Consider the following 16,200-nt stretch of genomic DNA (forward strand, 5'->3'; position numbering starts at 1 on the left):
GACTAAAGCCATGTACCCACTACACGATTAAAATGACGATTACAACATCGTTAAATCATCGTTCAGCAAAATATCAAAAACGACCAGCTATGTGCGCTCCAGCTGGTCGTTTTCGACATCAGTCATCGCCTGAACATGCAGGTCAATCTGACGAGAACGACATTGTCGGGGATGAGGGAGGGTGCCTGCACTGAATGACATATCGTTCAATGTAGGCACATTACAAGATGAGGAACAACTGGTACGATTACAATGTTGTAATCATACTTTTGTTCCTGTATCGGCAAGTGGATACACACCTTAATATTATTATTATTCATCTTTTTCTATACAAAGTTATTTTTAAAGCATGATTGCCAGACCTCTCAGCAAAATTACTACAGTGGCCAAACTGTCCTGCACTCTTCCAGGTAGCATTAAAGGCTCACTGAGGAACACAGCGATCTGTTTTTAAACACTGTATTTACCATCAGTAGATGGCACAAAACGCTTAGGAACAAGGAATATAAAAAAAAAGTAACTTTGCATCCTGGCAAAACCATGCTGCACCAAAAGGTCCAAACTCAGAACTAATTGCAGTTTAATATTAAAGCTGTCCAGTGTTTATGGGCTACATGCAAAATTATATATATATATATATATATATATATATATATATATATATATATATATATATATATATATATATATATATATATATATCTATATCTATCTCCCTTGTATGGCAACATGTCTTGTTCCAGACACAAAGTTAGTTGCTTGTGTTGCTTTGCTCCTAACTGAGAATCAGCCTCTTAATATGATATTAATGCCTTGAGGGTTTTTACTGTGTGTGCAAATCACATACCATGATGCAGTTTGCAAGTGGAAATATTATCTAGCTGATACATTCATTTTACTGGACCTATACAGATTTCATTAGTAATTATAAGCCCTGGCAACTCTTATTTTGGTTTATGCTTCCGATGAAATACGAAACATTCCTGCTGGTGTTACCCGATCTGTCACTCACTTTCCAGAATTGTTTTACTGCAAAGCAAACTCTATATACAATAAATGATGGGAATAAAAACAAACTTACCAGTCTGTGATAGAGCAGACAGGATACATAGAAACAAGAGGAGAGACTTTAGCCCCATTCTGGAAGTCAGCAGAATAACAAATGTGATGATGGCGCAGCCTAAAAATTCAGAATGTGAAAGCTCTCCAGCAGGTCAGGGCTTTGGGTGGAGTATAATGACTGAGGAAAAACAGAAATGTCCCATGATGCAATCTGCAGTCTCACTAAATAAATACAAAGCTGGGCAAGAGATTTAATATGATTATCTGCAGAAACCGTTCTTATTCTGTAGCAGTACATTCAGAAATGTTAAATGTTTCGTTTTAAGCACTATAACAGGGCATAGATTCCATTTTTCCTATTTGGTGCACAGGTGTGGTCATTACTGCCTGACACAGTTTAAAAGAACCACAGGTGGAGCTAATTATTTCACTTGTGATTCTGTGAGGAGACCTGGAAAACATGCACTGTTAGTGCTCCCTGAGGTATGAGTTTGGGAAACACTGGTGTATAGGTTACCTCCAGCTGTGAAAAGGCCCTGTGCCAGTGTTACCCCACTCCAGTCCTCAAGGACCCCCAACAGCGCATGTTTAATGCCACTTTTACACTAAAGTCCTGTGTCTGAAGCGGTATTTGGAACATGGGGGTAGATTTATTAAGCAGTGAAAAGAGTAGGGCCAGTGGAAAAGTTGCCCATGGCAACCAATCAGCTTTCAGGTTGCATTTATCAAGTACATAAAATGATAGGTAGAAGCTGATTGGTTGCCATGGGTTACTTCTCCACTCTTTTCACTACAGTATACATCTACCTCATGGTTCCAATACTGGTCAGACCCGGGACAGACCCCGTTCCTACTATGGTGCTTACCCAGGCTATTCCCGGGTCGGAGACGTTCACACTGCACACGGGTACAGTGGAATTCTTCTGGCGCTTGGAGATTACTCGACAAACCCAGAAGTCCCCATGCTATAAATGGGACCCAGGTCAAACGACCTGGATTACCCGTTTATACTGCAGGGTTACATGGGCCATTCCTGTGTTAACCCTGCAAGCTACCCAGGTTGGATTGCTGGTAACTCGACTCAGGAATCCAACCCTTGCCCCTTTAATGGCGCACATCCACTAGGCGATGGGGTAACAACAGTATGATTACGACATCGTGATTAGGACATCGTAATCGTACCGTCATTCCTAATCCCTTGTAGTGCCTACACTGAATGATTTGTCGTTCAGTGTAGGCACCCTCCCTCATCATCCCTGAACATGGCCAATCTGTCGTTATCGGCAGATTGACCGTCATGTTCATCCGATGATTGTTGTCGGAAATGACCAACGGGCGCACGCATCAGATCTTATCTTACTAAAAAAATAAAACATTTTCACAAAATCCATCTTATGACTCGTTGAAAATCGGGCAATCTGCCTGAAATCGCGCGGGTGTATGGCAAGCATTAGGCTCAGTGTTGACGGGTAACCTAGGTCATCCTACGCACTGCATCGCTGTCTGTATAATCTACAGTTTAAAAACCACAATATAAGAAGCAATCTACAAATAAAACGGACCTTAACATACAGATAAAAGCCTTCCTCCATACAGGCAATGTGAGTGTCATACTGCTTCTCCATCTGACTTTCAGGTCGCAACCGAAATTTTGTTCATGTGCCCATCCCGGATGCGACCCGGCTGAGACCCCATACAGACAGGAGGAACAACCCAGTATTACGTGATGAGCCGGCGCTTGGATTTGAGATAATCTCCAAGCGCTGGCTTTTCCTTTGCAGTGAACAGGACCAAATCGCATTGACCCAGGTTACCCATTCACACTGCATCACGTGTTTAACCCTTCTCATGACCTGGGTTAAAATGCCGGGTCGCTCGACCCAGCTTATTACAACCTGCCCCTTTCACACTACACAGCAGGGGAGTACCTATAATGGGTACAGAGTATGCGGTGCACACGGGCCTCCGGGTCCAGGGGGGACCCGCGCCACACACCATGCACCTATACTCTGTCATACTTTCCTCTCCAAATTCCCGCGTTGGGTCCCCCCCAGCGCTGTTCAAATGCCTGAAAATGTCAGCCACAGCCATATTTCCATCATCTTGCGCATGCGCTGTGAGAAGATCGCCGGGGAAATGGCAGCCACGCCATTTCCTCGATGATATGTTCATGCGCAATAGACCTTGGGCACACTCTAGTGCCCAGAGTCTATTGATTCTGCAGTGTCTGGCCAGCCACGTCAGTCGGCTGCCGGACACGGAGTGAGAGGAGGGGGCCCATGACGGGGATGCACACAGGCCTCCTCCTCTCTAAAGACGCCCCTGCTACACAGTAACCCGTTCACGTGCAATAGCCCAGGTTATTGGGGCTAGTGTGAAAGTGGTATATGTACCACAAACACAGAAGTGCGTATGAACGATCGTTTTGCCGATAAAACAGTTAAAAAACATCCACGAGCGCATTCTTATGATTATCCAATCGATCGGCCAAGAACGAAAATCTCGGCCTCAATTTCCCGATATCGGGCAGTGTGTGCGCATTTTTGATAATCTGCTATTTCCTATGTTCCCCTGTCACCATGTCATCCGCCTTGTGGGCGGACATATGCAAAATGAGTGTGGTGTGGTGGAAAATCGGTAGCGTCTGATAAATAATTGCATAATGTGTAGCACAGATATTGGGGCAGGCAATTTGCTGAAAAATCGCCCGTTTCTCGTCCCAATCAAAAAAAGCTGACAGTGTGTAGCTAGCATTAGATAGAGCAAGTAACTGGGCACCTGGACAAACCATGGTGCAATGTAACGGGTGCAAATACACACTTTTTTTTTACATGCAGGTCAAATACTGGCTGCTTTTGCATGTAGCCCACAAATGCTGGACAGTTTTATGTGTGCAATTTAGATGTCAGTTTGGACACACCCATCCCAAATCGAAATCTCTCTGCACATTTTACATCTGCCCCACCTGCAGTGCCAGTTGCCCCCCCCTGACAGCCTGGCACCATGTCCTTAAGCCCCACCCCCTCACTGAAAAATGCCCCGATTCACGGGCTAATAGGGAGGAAGCGGAACCAATATGACATGAATCTATTAGAATTGCGTTATTTGGCTCCGCCCACTCCCGATTGACTGGCCAAATTGCTGCATTTTGCAGCTTAGGGGAGGAGCCTAATGACATTGTGCCAGCCAGCCAGGTTGCCCGCAGCTGCTGCAAGGTAAGATTGTGTGTAATGTATGTGTGACATATGTATGTGTGTGCATATATGTATATACAGGTATGTGTGTGTATGTATTCATGCATACATTTGTATGTGTATATCTATCTATCTATCTATCTATCTATCTATCTATCTATCTATCTATCTATATATATATATATATATATATATGTCTGTGTGGGTGTATGTATGTCTGAGTATATATATATATGTATGTGCATGTATGTGTGTATGCATACATATATATATATGCATGTAAATATGTATATGTATGTTTGTGTACATTTGTAAGTGTATGCATACATATGTATGTGTATATCTATATATCTATATCTATCTATCTATCTATATATATATATATATATATACATATATATATATACAGTCAGGTCCATTAATATTGGGACATTGACAGAATTTTCATATTTTGGCCTCTATTCACCACCACAATGGCTTTGAAATGGAACAAACAAGATTTGCTTTAACTGCAGACTTTCAGATTTAATTTGAGGGTAATTACATCCAAATCAGGTGAACGGTGTAGGAATTACAACGGTTTCTATATGTGCCTCCCACTTTTTAAGGGGCCAAAAGTAATGGGACAAACTAAACAATCCTAAATCTAACTTTCACTTTTTAATAGTTTGTTGCAAATCCTTTGCAGGCAATTACAGCCTGAAGTCTGGAACGCATAGACATCACCAGACGCTGGGTTTCATCCCTGGTGATGCTCTGCCAGGCCTCTACTGCAAATGTCTTCAGTTCCTGCTTGTTCTTGAGGCATTTTCCCTTCAGTTTTGTCTTCATCAAGTGAAATGCATGCTCAATCGGATTCAGGTCAGCGGATTTACTTGGCCATTGCATAACATCCCACTTTTTAGCCTTAAAAAACTCTTTGGTTGCTTTTGCAGTATGCTTCGGGTCATTGTCCATCTGCACTGTGAAGCGCCGTCCAATGAGTTCTGAAGCATTTGACTGAATATGAGCATATAATATTGCCCGAAACACTTCAGAATTCATTCTGCTGCTTTTGTCAGCAGTCACATCATCAATAAATACAAGGGAACCAGTTCCATTGGCAGCCATACATGCCCACGCCATGACACTACCACCACCATGCTTCACTGATGAGGTGGTATGTTTTGGATCATGAGCAGTTCCTTTCCTTCTCTTCTGTTCCCATCACTCTGGTACAAGTTGATCTTTGTCTCATCTGTCCATAGGATGTTGTTCCAGAACTGTAATGGCTTTTTTAGATGTTGTTTGGCAAACTCTAATCTGGTCTTCCTGTTTTTGTGGCTCACCAATGGTTTACATCTTGTGGTGAACCCTCTATATTCACTCTTGTGAAGTCTTCTCTTGATTGTTGACTTTGACACATATACATCTACCGCCTGGAGAGTGTTCTTGTTTTGGCCAACTGTTGTGAAGGGGTTTTTCTTCACCAGGGATATAATTCTTCTGTCATCCACCACAGTTATTTTCCGTGGTCTTCTGGGTCTTTTGGTGTTGCTGAGCTCTCCAGTGCATTCTTTCTTTTTAAGAATGTTCCAAACAGTTGATTTGGCCACACCTAATGTTTTTGCTATCTCTCTTATGGGTTTGTTTTGATTTTTCAGCCTAATGATGACTTGCTTCACTGATAGTGACAGCTCTTTGGATCTCATATTGAGAGTCGACAGCAACTGATTCCAAATGCAAATGTCACACCTAGAATCAACTCCAGACCTTTTACCTGCTTAATTGATAATGAAATAATGAGGGAATAACCCACACCTGTCCATGAAATAGCTTTTGAGTTGATAGTCCCATTACTTTTGGCCCCTTAAAAAGTGGGAGGCACATATAGAAACCGTTGTAATTCCTACACCGTTCACCTGATTTGGATGTAATTACCCTCAAATTAAATCTGAAAGTCTGCAGTTAAAGCACATCTTGTTTGTTTCCTTTCAAAACCATTGTGGTGGTGAATAGAGGCCAAAATCTGAAAATTCTGTCAATGTCCCAATATTTATGGACCTGACTGTGTATATATATATATATTAGGGGTGTGCACCGGACACTTTTCGTGTTTTGTGTTTTGGTTTTGGATCTGGATCTTTCTTCGTGTTTTGGATCTGGATTGGTTTTGCCAAAACCACCCTTCCGTGTTTTGGGTTCTGGGTTTTGTGTTTTGGATCTGGATTTTTTCTTAAAAAATAAAAAAAAAACGCTAAAATCACATAAATGGGCCTTTTTTTGTTCCTACGCTATTAATAACCCCAATAACATTAATTTCCACTCATTTCCACTCTATTCTGAACACCTCACACCTCACAATATTGTTTTTAGGCCAAAAGGTTGTACCGAGGAAGCTGGATGACTATGCTAAGCGACACAAGGGGGCGGCACAAACACGTGGCCCATCTAGGAGTGGCACTGCAGTGGCAGACAGGAAGCCAATCAGCGTTATGGTGCCCATTTGCATGTAGCACGAACCCGGGAGATCCGTGCTACATGCATCTGTGTGATTGGCACAGAGCAATGACAGGTCCGTGAGACCCGTCTGTGCTGCTGTGGTAAAAAAAAAAAAAAAAACCTGTGTAAAAAAAGAAAAAAATGGCGTGCACCCCCCCAAAAAAGAGCAACCAGCCCCGGGCATTAGTAACCCAGTGCTGGGTGTGCTTAAATACAGGGGACAAACGACGTAGGGGTCCCCTGTACTTAAGCACAACCAGCACCGGGCTAGTCAGAACCAGCGCTGGTTGCCAAAATACGGGGGACAAACGACGTAGGGGTCCCCTGTATTCTGCGCAACCAGCTCTGGGCTCTGATCCGGTCCTGGTTCTGGAAATATAGGGGACAAAAAATGAGTAGGGTTCCCCTGTATGTTCCAGAACCAGCACTGGACTTTTTCTAGCGGGGGGCTGATGCCACAGCCAGGGGAGCCCTTTCACCGGGCCCCCCAGCCGCAGCATCAACCCTGACCGCTAGTCAGCCCAGGCCGGGGATCCCTGGAGAGCTGGGGACCCCCCCAATAAAGGGGTCACCCTCTCCAGGGCACCCCAGGCCCAGGCTGATAGCCCGGGGCTATCCCCGCCACCCCTGGTGGCGGTGGGTGGCGGGTTGATTGTGTGGTGTGGTGTAAATAAAGAATATCAAACATTGTCTTTACAAGTAGAACTGCAAGTCCCAGCTAGCCTGCCCCGCATGCTGGTACTTGGAGAACCACAAGTACCAGCATGCAGGGCATTAAGGGCCCACTAGTACCTGTAGTTCACCTGTAAAAAAAATGTTTAAAAAAACACAGGACACACACACCGTGACAGTATAAGTTTATTAAACATACATACACACACACACATGTACACATACTCACCTATGTAACCTGTAGCATCGGTCCACTTGTCCGGTAAAGTATCCCTAGGGGACCTGTGAAAAAAAACATACTCACCATCTCCTATGCGAGGTTCTGTCCTCTTCGTTCCAAAGTAGGCATCCCCGGACTTGGCAAAAAAAAAAAACGAAAACGCGATCCACGAACTTAGTACCGTTCTATAGAACGGTACTTCCCGAATGAGAGCTTAGCGGCGGGGTATCACCATGGAAACCCCGCTGCTAAGCGTTCATTGGCTGAGAGAGGTCATCTCCCGTCTCTCAGCCAATGAACGGCTCCCTCCATTGTAGTCAATGGTGGGAACCGCAGGGTAAACTTTAATAACCTTGCGGCTCCCAGCATTGACTACAATGGAGGGAGCCGTTCATTGGCTGAGAGAGACGGGAGATGGCCTCTCTCAGCCAATGAACGCTTAGCAGCGGGGTTTCCATGGTGATACCCCGCCGCTAAGCTCTCATTCGGGAAGTACCGTTCTATAGAACGGTACTAAGTTCGTGGATCGCGTTTTCGTTTTTTTTTTTTGCCAAGTCCGGGGATGCCTACTTTGGAACGAAGAGGACAGAACCTCGCATAGGAGATGGTGAGTATGTTTTTTTTCACAGGTCCCCTATGGATACTTTACCGGACAAGTGGACCAATGCTACAGGTTACATAGGTGAGTATGTGTACATGTGTGTGTGTGTATGTATGTTTAATAAACTTATACTGTCACGGTGTGTGTGTCCTGTGTTTTTTTTAAACATTTTTTTACAGGTGAACTACAGGTACTAGTGGGCCCTTAATGCCCTGCATGCTGGTACTTGTGGTTCTCCAAGTACCAGCATGCGGGGCAGGCTTGCTGGGACTTGCAGTTCTACTTGTAAAGACAATGTTTGATATTCTTTATTTACACCACACCACACAATCAACCCGCCACCCACCGCCACCAGGGGTGGCGGGGATAGCCCCGGGCTATCAGCCTGGGCCTGGGGTGCCCTGGAGAGGGTGACCCCTTTATTGGGGGGGTCCCCAGCTCTCCAGGGATCCCCGGCCTGGGCTGACTAGCGGTCAGGGCTGATGCTGCGGCTGGGGGGCCCGGTGAAAGGGCTCCCCTGGCTGTGGCATCAGCCCCCCGCTAGAAAAAGTCCAGTGCTGGTTCTGGAACATACAGGGGAACCCTACTCATTTTTTTCCCCTGTATTTCCAGAACCAGGACCGGATCAGAGCCCAGAGCTGGTTGCGCAGAATACGGGGGACCCCTACGTCGTTTGTCCCCCGTATTTTGGCAACCAGCTCTGGTTCTGACTAGCCCGGTGCTGGTTGTGTTTAAGTACTGGGGACCCCTATGTCGTTTGTCCCCTGTATTTAAGCACACCCAGCACTGGGTCACTAATGCCCGGGGCTGGTTGCTCTTTTTTTGGGGGGGGGGCACGCCATTTTTTTCTCTTTTTACACAGGTTTTTTTTTTTTTATTTACCACAGCAGCACAGACGGGTCTCACGGACCCGTTAGTGCTCTGTGTCAATGACACAGATGCAAGTAGCACGGATCTCCTGGTCCGTGCGTGCATCTGTGTCATTGAAATACACAGCAGCACAGACGGGTCTCACTGACCCATCTGTGCTCTGTGTCACTGTCAATCACACAGATGCATGTAGCACGGATCTCACGAGTCCGTGCTACATGCAAATGAGCACCATAATGCTGATTGGCTGAGAGCCGTGACAGACGGCTCTGTCAGCCAATCAGCACTTTGCCCATTAAAGGCAAAGGCATTTTTTTTTAAATGGCCGCTCGAGGCAAAACCTCGAGATCCGACAGCAGATCTCGAGGTTTTGCCTCGGGAGAGGGATCCGGGGCAGACAGGGAGATCCGAGCTTGGGCTCGGATCGCCCCGGATCCCCGAAGTTCGGGTGGGTTCGGTTCTCAGGGAACCGAACCCGCTCATCCCTAATATATATATATATATATATATATATGCATGTATATATGTGTATGTATGTTTGTGTACATTTGTAAGTGTATATCTATATGTAAGTGCAAGTATATATGTGTGTGTATGTATGTTTCTGTACATGTGTGTGGAAACCCCCTTGTGAAAATCCTGCTTTTGCCCCTGCGTGCTGCATGGTTTTACCAAGATGCTCATTCATAAGGCCCCCCTACACCAGGTTGCGCCATCTTGCAAATGGATGGAAATGAGGACCGGCGACCATCGATTTTTCCATGATACGTCGGAGGTTCAGTGAAATTCTCCATGTTGACTTTCACCGATTTAAAAAATCACTGTAATATTTTGATCATGATCGGTAAATCAGTGAAATGCAACATGTTTGATTTCACCGGTCCTGCAACCCGGCATCTCGGGATCGCGACAATTTGCCGCTGGTGTATTGGGGCCTTTATTCTATTCCCAAATCTGAATCAGGCCCTCTGTTACACTGTTATCCTATCATACAAGTTGAAATTAATACACAGAAGGATGAGACTATTAATATATCTAAGCACACTAATAGCTAATAATAAATATACTTGAGAAAACAGTGAATGGATGCAAATGAGACTGTGAATATTTCTTCCCAGTAAATATGGAATATCATTGTGAGCATTGTACACATATTGCAAATAGTGAATAACCTCAATCATTATCACTTTCTTCATTTCAAGAGAAATGAGAGAGTTATATGACTGTTTTTCATTCAGATTTTCTTTCATCACATTCTGGATTCAGAGCCGGACGCTATTTGCGGACGGTCGTTCTGAAAAAGGGGCCGGATATTTAAATTAAGCGCTCGCTCTTTGCGGTCTGTTGACGCCTCTATGTCTGAACGAGCTAACAAAACATGCGTTCGCTATTTTGTAGAGACGCCCCCCTTGCCGCTCGCATCATACGTCATCTCCGCTATTTATTAGATTAATCGAGTACGTCGAAAGGCATATGAACTGGTCGCTATTCTTGTGGTAGCATTTTCCTACCGCAATCATGCGAGCAGTTCAGACTAAAAGACAACCAAGTGACGTGGTCGATGACGCTGCTTTGTTAATTATGCACACCCTTAAAACGGCCGTTTTGACCGTTTGGCGCGCCTGCGTTCGGATCTCCACTCCCCGTTTTCAAGCACCTTCCCCTGTTACCACCCACAAACGCCTCATCCTGTCACTCAAATTAGCAGGCACTCGCTATTTTGTGAGCACACGATTTCCGACCGCACTGACTGGTTGGCGCATGCGCATTACAACCTACACGCATGCAAAGATGTGCGAACATCGCTCAGAGCGAACGAGCGGCCGCTTACGAGCGGCTCTGAATCAGGCCCTCTGTCTTTATTATTTTATTATTTTGCTTGCTATATGATATCTAGAAGTGATTACATAAACAGATGTGTTTTATATTAATTAGTGAGGACTACTGTAGTAACCAATAAATATACCTACAATTACAAAGGACATGTATTTTACATACAATCAATTCTCTCTTTCTCTCCTTCCTTGTAGAGTCAGGATACAGGGCAGAGGTGTAATTACAATGGGGGGCAGTGGATGCCATTTCTATGGGGTCCAGAACACCTTCGGTGCCTGGCTCCCATACATTCAGCTCATGCTGCCAAACGCAACTGCGCAAAACCAGGAATATAAACGGGGGGTACTACAATAGGGCACAAGATGTACAACTGCTGTGGAGAGAGGTGTCTCTCATGAAGCATTGGGGTGGGGGCCCCCTAACAATGTTGCTATGGGGCCCACAAAGTTCTATCTATGCACCTGATTCAGTGTATACATATACTGTATTATATGTGGTAAATATAAATGGATATTCTATTTAAAACAAATATATATATATATATATATATATATATATATATATAATTTCATATGTATGTAAGCAAGTTGGTGGATATATATTGTAGATGCCAAATAAGTATAAACTCATACTGTATAATGCAGTTGTGTATATTATATATACAGTATTGTACATTGCATGTTTATACTTCATACGTGATGTGCATTATACAAGTATAGATAGTGAAAACCATGGGATGCCGACGCTTACATTACTGGTGCCGAAATCATAACGCCGGTCAGAATCACGGCAGCGGCTTCCCAACCGGGGGTTAGGGGGAGGGTTAGGTTCAATGGTTAGGCACTAGGGGGAGGATTAGGGCTTAGGCACTAGGGGGAGGGTTAGGCACTAAGGGGGTATGGTTAGGGTGTGGGGAGGGGGAGATTAGGTTCAGGCACTAGGGGGGAGGTTGGGGTTAGACACCAAAGAGGGAGGGTTAGGGTAGGGAGATGGGGAAAGTTAACATACCGACCAACAAGTGTCGGTATGTGTACTCTGTCGGGATCCTGGTGTCGGGATTCTGACCGCCGGGATCCCGAATGCCGGCATCCAATACCCAACTAGATAGCCATAGCATGGGTTCTAGCTGCTTTAGAAAGTGACAGAAATGGCAGGAGCACAGGCAGTTAGCCCATGTTAAGTACTCACAGCGCGTGGAAGGGCTTGTGCTGCAGGTATTAAGGAGAAGGGTGCTCGCGGCAAGGTAGAGAGGGGGTGTATAAGGGAGTGCGCTGGAAGACAGAGCCATTATAGCTGCTAATTCAGTTTATAATAAGCGGAATTGGGTTTGTCTTTTCTTTGTAAGTTGCTTGTTTTTTTTTTACGGTTACTTGTTGCTTGATTTTAGGCTTGTTTTTCTTTTTTTTTTTTTTAAAGGTCGCTTGTCTGTGCCTGAGCAGCAGCGTTAAATAACGTTTCACCCATTCAACACAACTCAGACACATTAGGTGAGAAGTTTTGGATGAATCATCAATGAACTCCTCCAGTATGTGTGTGTACAGTAGAGCAGACACCCTGCAGTGAAGCATCAGGACCGGATTGTGACTTTTAGCCGTGCCTCTCAGCAATGCTGATCAGTGTTGCCAATTCCGTTGATAACAAGCAGGAATGGGCTAATTTTTTTTTAAGGTCGCTTGCCTGTGTGCTGGTGGCGCCTCCTGCCTGTGCACCGGCCCCTACCTCAACCCATTACCAGCGTGCCAATGTCAAGTTATTATACGTCATCATCCACCATGTGGAAAGCCCCATGCAGGCTCTCATTGTTATCGACCGTGAGTGATACCGGTGCCAGAGGCCGAACTGTGCTGTGATTGGTCGCCACTGTTTCATTTTCCTTCTTGCTATATGTTTGTATGGGATCTAGGGTTGGACTGGCCCAAAGGGTCACTTAAGTTCCAGACTGTGGACTCAAATTATACATTGTTACACTATTAATCCAAGATTCACCTTATGGTTTAAATGGCAGATGTAGTGGCTGGCCACACCCCCTCTGGTGGCTGGCCACACCCCTTGAGCATGGGCCCCTACCACTGCATACCCCCGGTTGGGCCCTTTATGCCCCAGCACATCACTGATGGGATCCTGTTGCTGACTGACACTGTGCCTCAGGGACAGTGACTGCAGATTTTGGTGCCAGGTGGCAAGATGGTAAGTGTGGCATGAGCAGACTACAAGCTGGGTGAGAGACACAGCAGCCCGGGAAGCCATGCTGCTATATGACTATAGCGTGAGAGAAAGAGAAGTGATAGCAGGAAGCCCCCTACCAGGGGTGCAGTGAGGGTGGCTCCAGTGGGGCACCTGCTCCAGACGCCTGCTCCATCCAGGGTGCTGGAGATCAGCCATAAGACGAAGGGCAGAGCACCTGCTGAGCCAATCATGAAACACATAAAGAGATCAGTGCCTCCAGACAGCGGGCATGGTGTGGACAAAGTGGCGCTTGTGGCTCCGCCCATACCATGCCCTCAATATGGATGCACTGATCTCTTTATGTGCTTCAGGCTCAACTCATAAGCAGGTGATTCCCACTCCCCCAGTCAAATGGCCGATCTCCAGCGCCGTGCAACAGTAAAGAGGGGGGGGGAGATCTAAGTAAGGGAGAATATCTGTGTGTGTGAAGGGAGGGGAACTTTGTTAAGTGGAAGAGCTGTGTGTGCAGGGGTTGGTCTGTGAAAGGAGGGGAGATCTTTGTGGGGAAGATAACTGTGTGTGTGTGTGAAGGGGGAGCTGAGTGAGGAGAAGATCTTAGTGAGGGGGAGAGCTGTGAAGGGAGGGAGACCTATGGCAGGGTCTGCATGAGGGGGGATTATTGTGTGTGTTTGAGATGAGTAGATATGTGTGAGAATGGTGGAAATCTGAGTGAGTGGGGAGAGCTGTGTGAGAAATGTATACACTGTATGTAACTATATTAACATGTAGCCCTGGGGCAGTATTTTGCGTAGGTCCCTGTGGGATCTTAATCCGACTCCGGGACTGAACAGAAGGGAGGGAGGGTGGAGCCATGGGCAATAACAAAGAGGGAGGAGGAGGAGGAGGAGGCAGTCCCCTCCCATCATCACCCTGGCCGGCTTCTCCTCTTTTCCACCTCTGGGGTGGGTCCCACATACCACCCTTGCCCTGACATCAGTAGGCCCAGTTTGCATGAAGGAGAGAACATGGTGGCTGTGTCCCTGCTGCTGAGAGAAAATCTTAAGCTGGGTGCTGCTGCTGGGAGCCTGGGTAGCGTCACCTGTGACTGGGAGAAGCCTGAGCGGTGAGTCTGGTGAGGTCACGTCTGACTGCTCTGACACCAAATACCAATAAGGAGCACTACTATGGCATGTGTATAAGGGGCACTACTGTGGCATAATGTGCAAAAGGGACAGTAATGTGGCATCACTTAAATAAGGGGCACTACTGTTAGCTATAATGTGAATAAAGGGCACTACTGTGGCATAATGTGAACTATTTACATTACTGTGCATAATATGAATTGTGGGGTCTACTGTGTAGCATAATGTGAAAAAATAGCCAAAATTGTGGCATAACGATAATTAATGGTCACTAATGTGTGGCATAACATGCATTTTGACCATTATTTTGTAACATAATGTGCATAAGGGACATTACAATGGCATAACATGAATAAAAAACACTAGCGTGGCATAATGTGCATAAGGGGCACTACTGTGTGGCATAACATGAATTGTGGGCAATACTGTGTGGTTTATTTTAAATTGGTGGAATTACTTTAGTGTGTTGGAATATATCTAGCCCTCCATGTCCCAGTTTGATACTGCCCCTATTATTTATTTTTATTTCTCTTTAATTTGTTCCTACAAGCTGGTCACGCCCCCTACCTGGCACTCTTGGGGATGGGGGCACGTTAGCACACACATACTCTGGCCGTGATAGCTGCATACTACAACCCTAACCCCACCCTGTCTGCCACCTCTATTAGGCCCTCCGGAGTTGTGTGACCATTGTGGCTATGCCTCTGCTGTCCTGCACCCACATGTGCATTATCTTATCTTTTTTTAAATTGTATTTAAAGATTGCCCAGGTTACTGTGCACTCACACTCGTCAGTAGAGGGTTACTGCAATATGACATATCATCCTCCTGCAGAGAATATCAATGAATGATTGTGAATGTGCCCTGCACTTTTCCTTGCACAATAATTACCCCTCTTCAGTGGCAGACTGAGCCAGTTGGCAGGATGCCATGTGCCCCCTGGTCCGCGCTGACACTTGGTGTCCCAGACTGCCTCCTCAGCAGACTGCCACTGTGACTGTCGGCATTTATGGCCATATGATGGATCAGACAGTGACAGTTAGAGTCACTCCTTTGGCCCCCATCTGTCCTTGACACTGACTCCTCTGCTCAGACTGAGGATGTATGGAATTGCTCGGTGCCCGGAGGCCTGTACTAGGAGGTGGAGCAACCTGGAGGACTCCACAGCCCAGCACAGCACAACAAGCAGAACAGAGGGGGGGGGGATCAGATGAATGGGGCCCCACCTCATAGGGTCGCCAAGCAGAGCAGAGATTACAACATGAAGGGCAGTACCACAAACTGGCAGTGTGTCCCTGCCTCACTGGTCTCCAGCTCAGTCAACAGTTCTGCCTCAGCAGAGCTACAGTATAGGTCTCATGGGATGCTGCATCAACATCTCACAAGACTCTCGAAACCCTCAGTCTCCTTCCCTCTGCTCAATGACCTGATCTACACCTTCCCCTGCAGCTAAAATCCCGCCTACCCCTGCAGTTCAGACCGACTTCTCTCTGCAGCCGGACACACCCCTCCCCCCTGTAGTGCAGCTGGTACCCCCCTTCCCCTGGCAACTGAAAGCGCCTTTCCCTCTGCAGCTAGAAGCACACTTGCCGACTTCTTCTGTTTTCTTCCAGGGAGAAGCCCAGGGAGGATAAACAGGTAGGCGGAGTTGGGGGTGGGGCCGGATGGGTAGTGCCATTAAGCTCCTCCCCCTCTCAACAATTTGCAACAAACTGAACTTTTTTTTAATAGAGGGCAGGGCCAAATGAAGCGATTCTTATTGCATCATTAGAGCCGTCCAATACCTCCGTTCAAAGGGAATATTCTACCCATTCTGCCCATTTCACTAGGAAGTGGGCGGCATGCAGGAGAAGTGCCTACCCTTCCAGTGGTGCAGTGGGTTACCCATAATATCGGGAGTCTACTTTCGGGAGGGTAGGCACTTCTCTCTATAGTACAGCCCAAATTTGCGCCCCC

The 16,200-nt window shown here is 46.1% G+C and overlaps 1 protein-coding gene across 2 annotated transcripts in view; it reads right to left on the reverse strand.

Annotated features, from left to right (window-relative positions):
- The window catches only part of LOC148509106 (phospholipase A2 inhibitor NAI-like), a 39,479-nt gene that overhangs the window by 19,663 nt on the left and 3,616 nt on the right, over positions 1-16,200 (reverse strand). The window contains exon 2 of one of the 2 annotated variants that reach the window (XM_088443674.1): positions 1,082-1,240. In XM_088443674.1, the coding sequence (XP_088299800.1) occupies positions 1,082-1,139 (58 nt within the window). In that variant the 5' untranslated portion in view covers positions 1,140-1,240. Of the gene's footprint in view, positions 1-1,081; positions 1,432-16,200 lie in introns of those variants that run through there. The other variant, XM_088443675.1, reaches the window with a different exon arrangement.

This window comes from Taudactylus pleione, unplaced genomic scaffold (genome assembly GCF_031769625.1).
Source record: "Taudactylus pleione unplaced genomic scaffold, aTauple2 ptg000332l, whole genome shotgun sequence".
NCBI classification, from domain to species: Eukaryota; Metazoa; Chordata; class Amphibia; order Anura; family Myobatrachidae; genus Taudactylus; species Taudactylus pleione.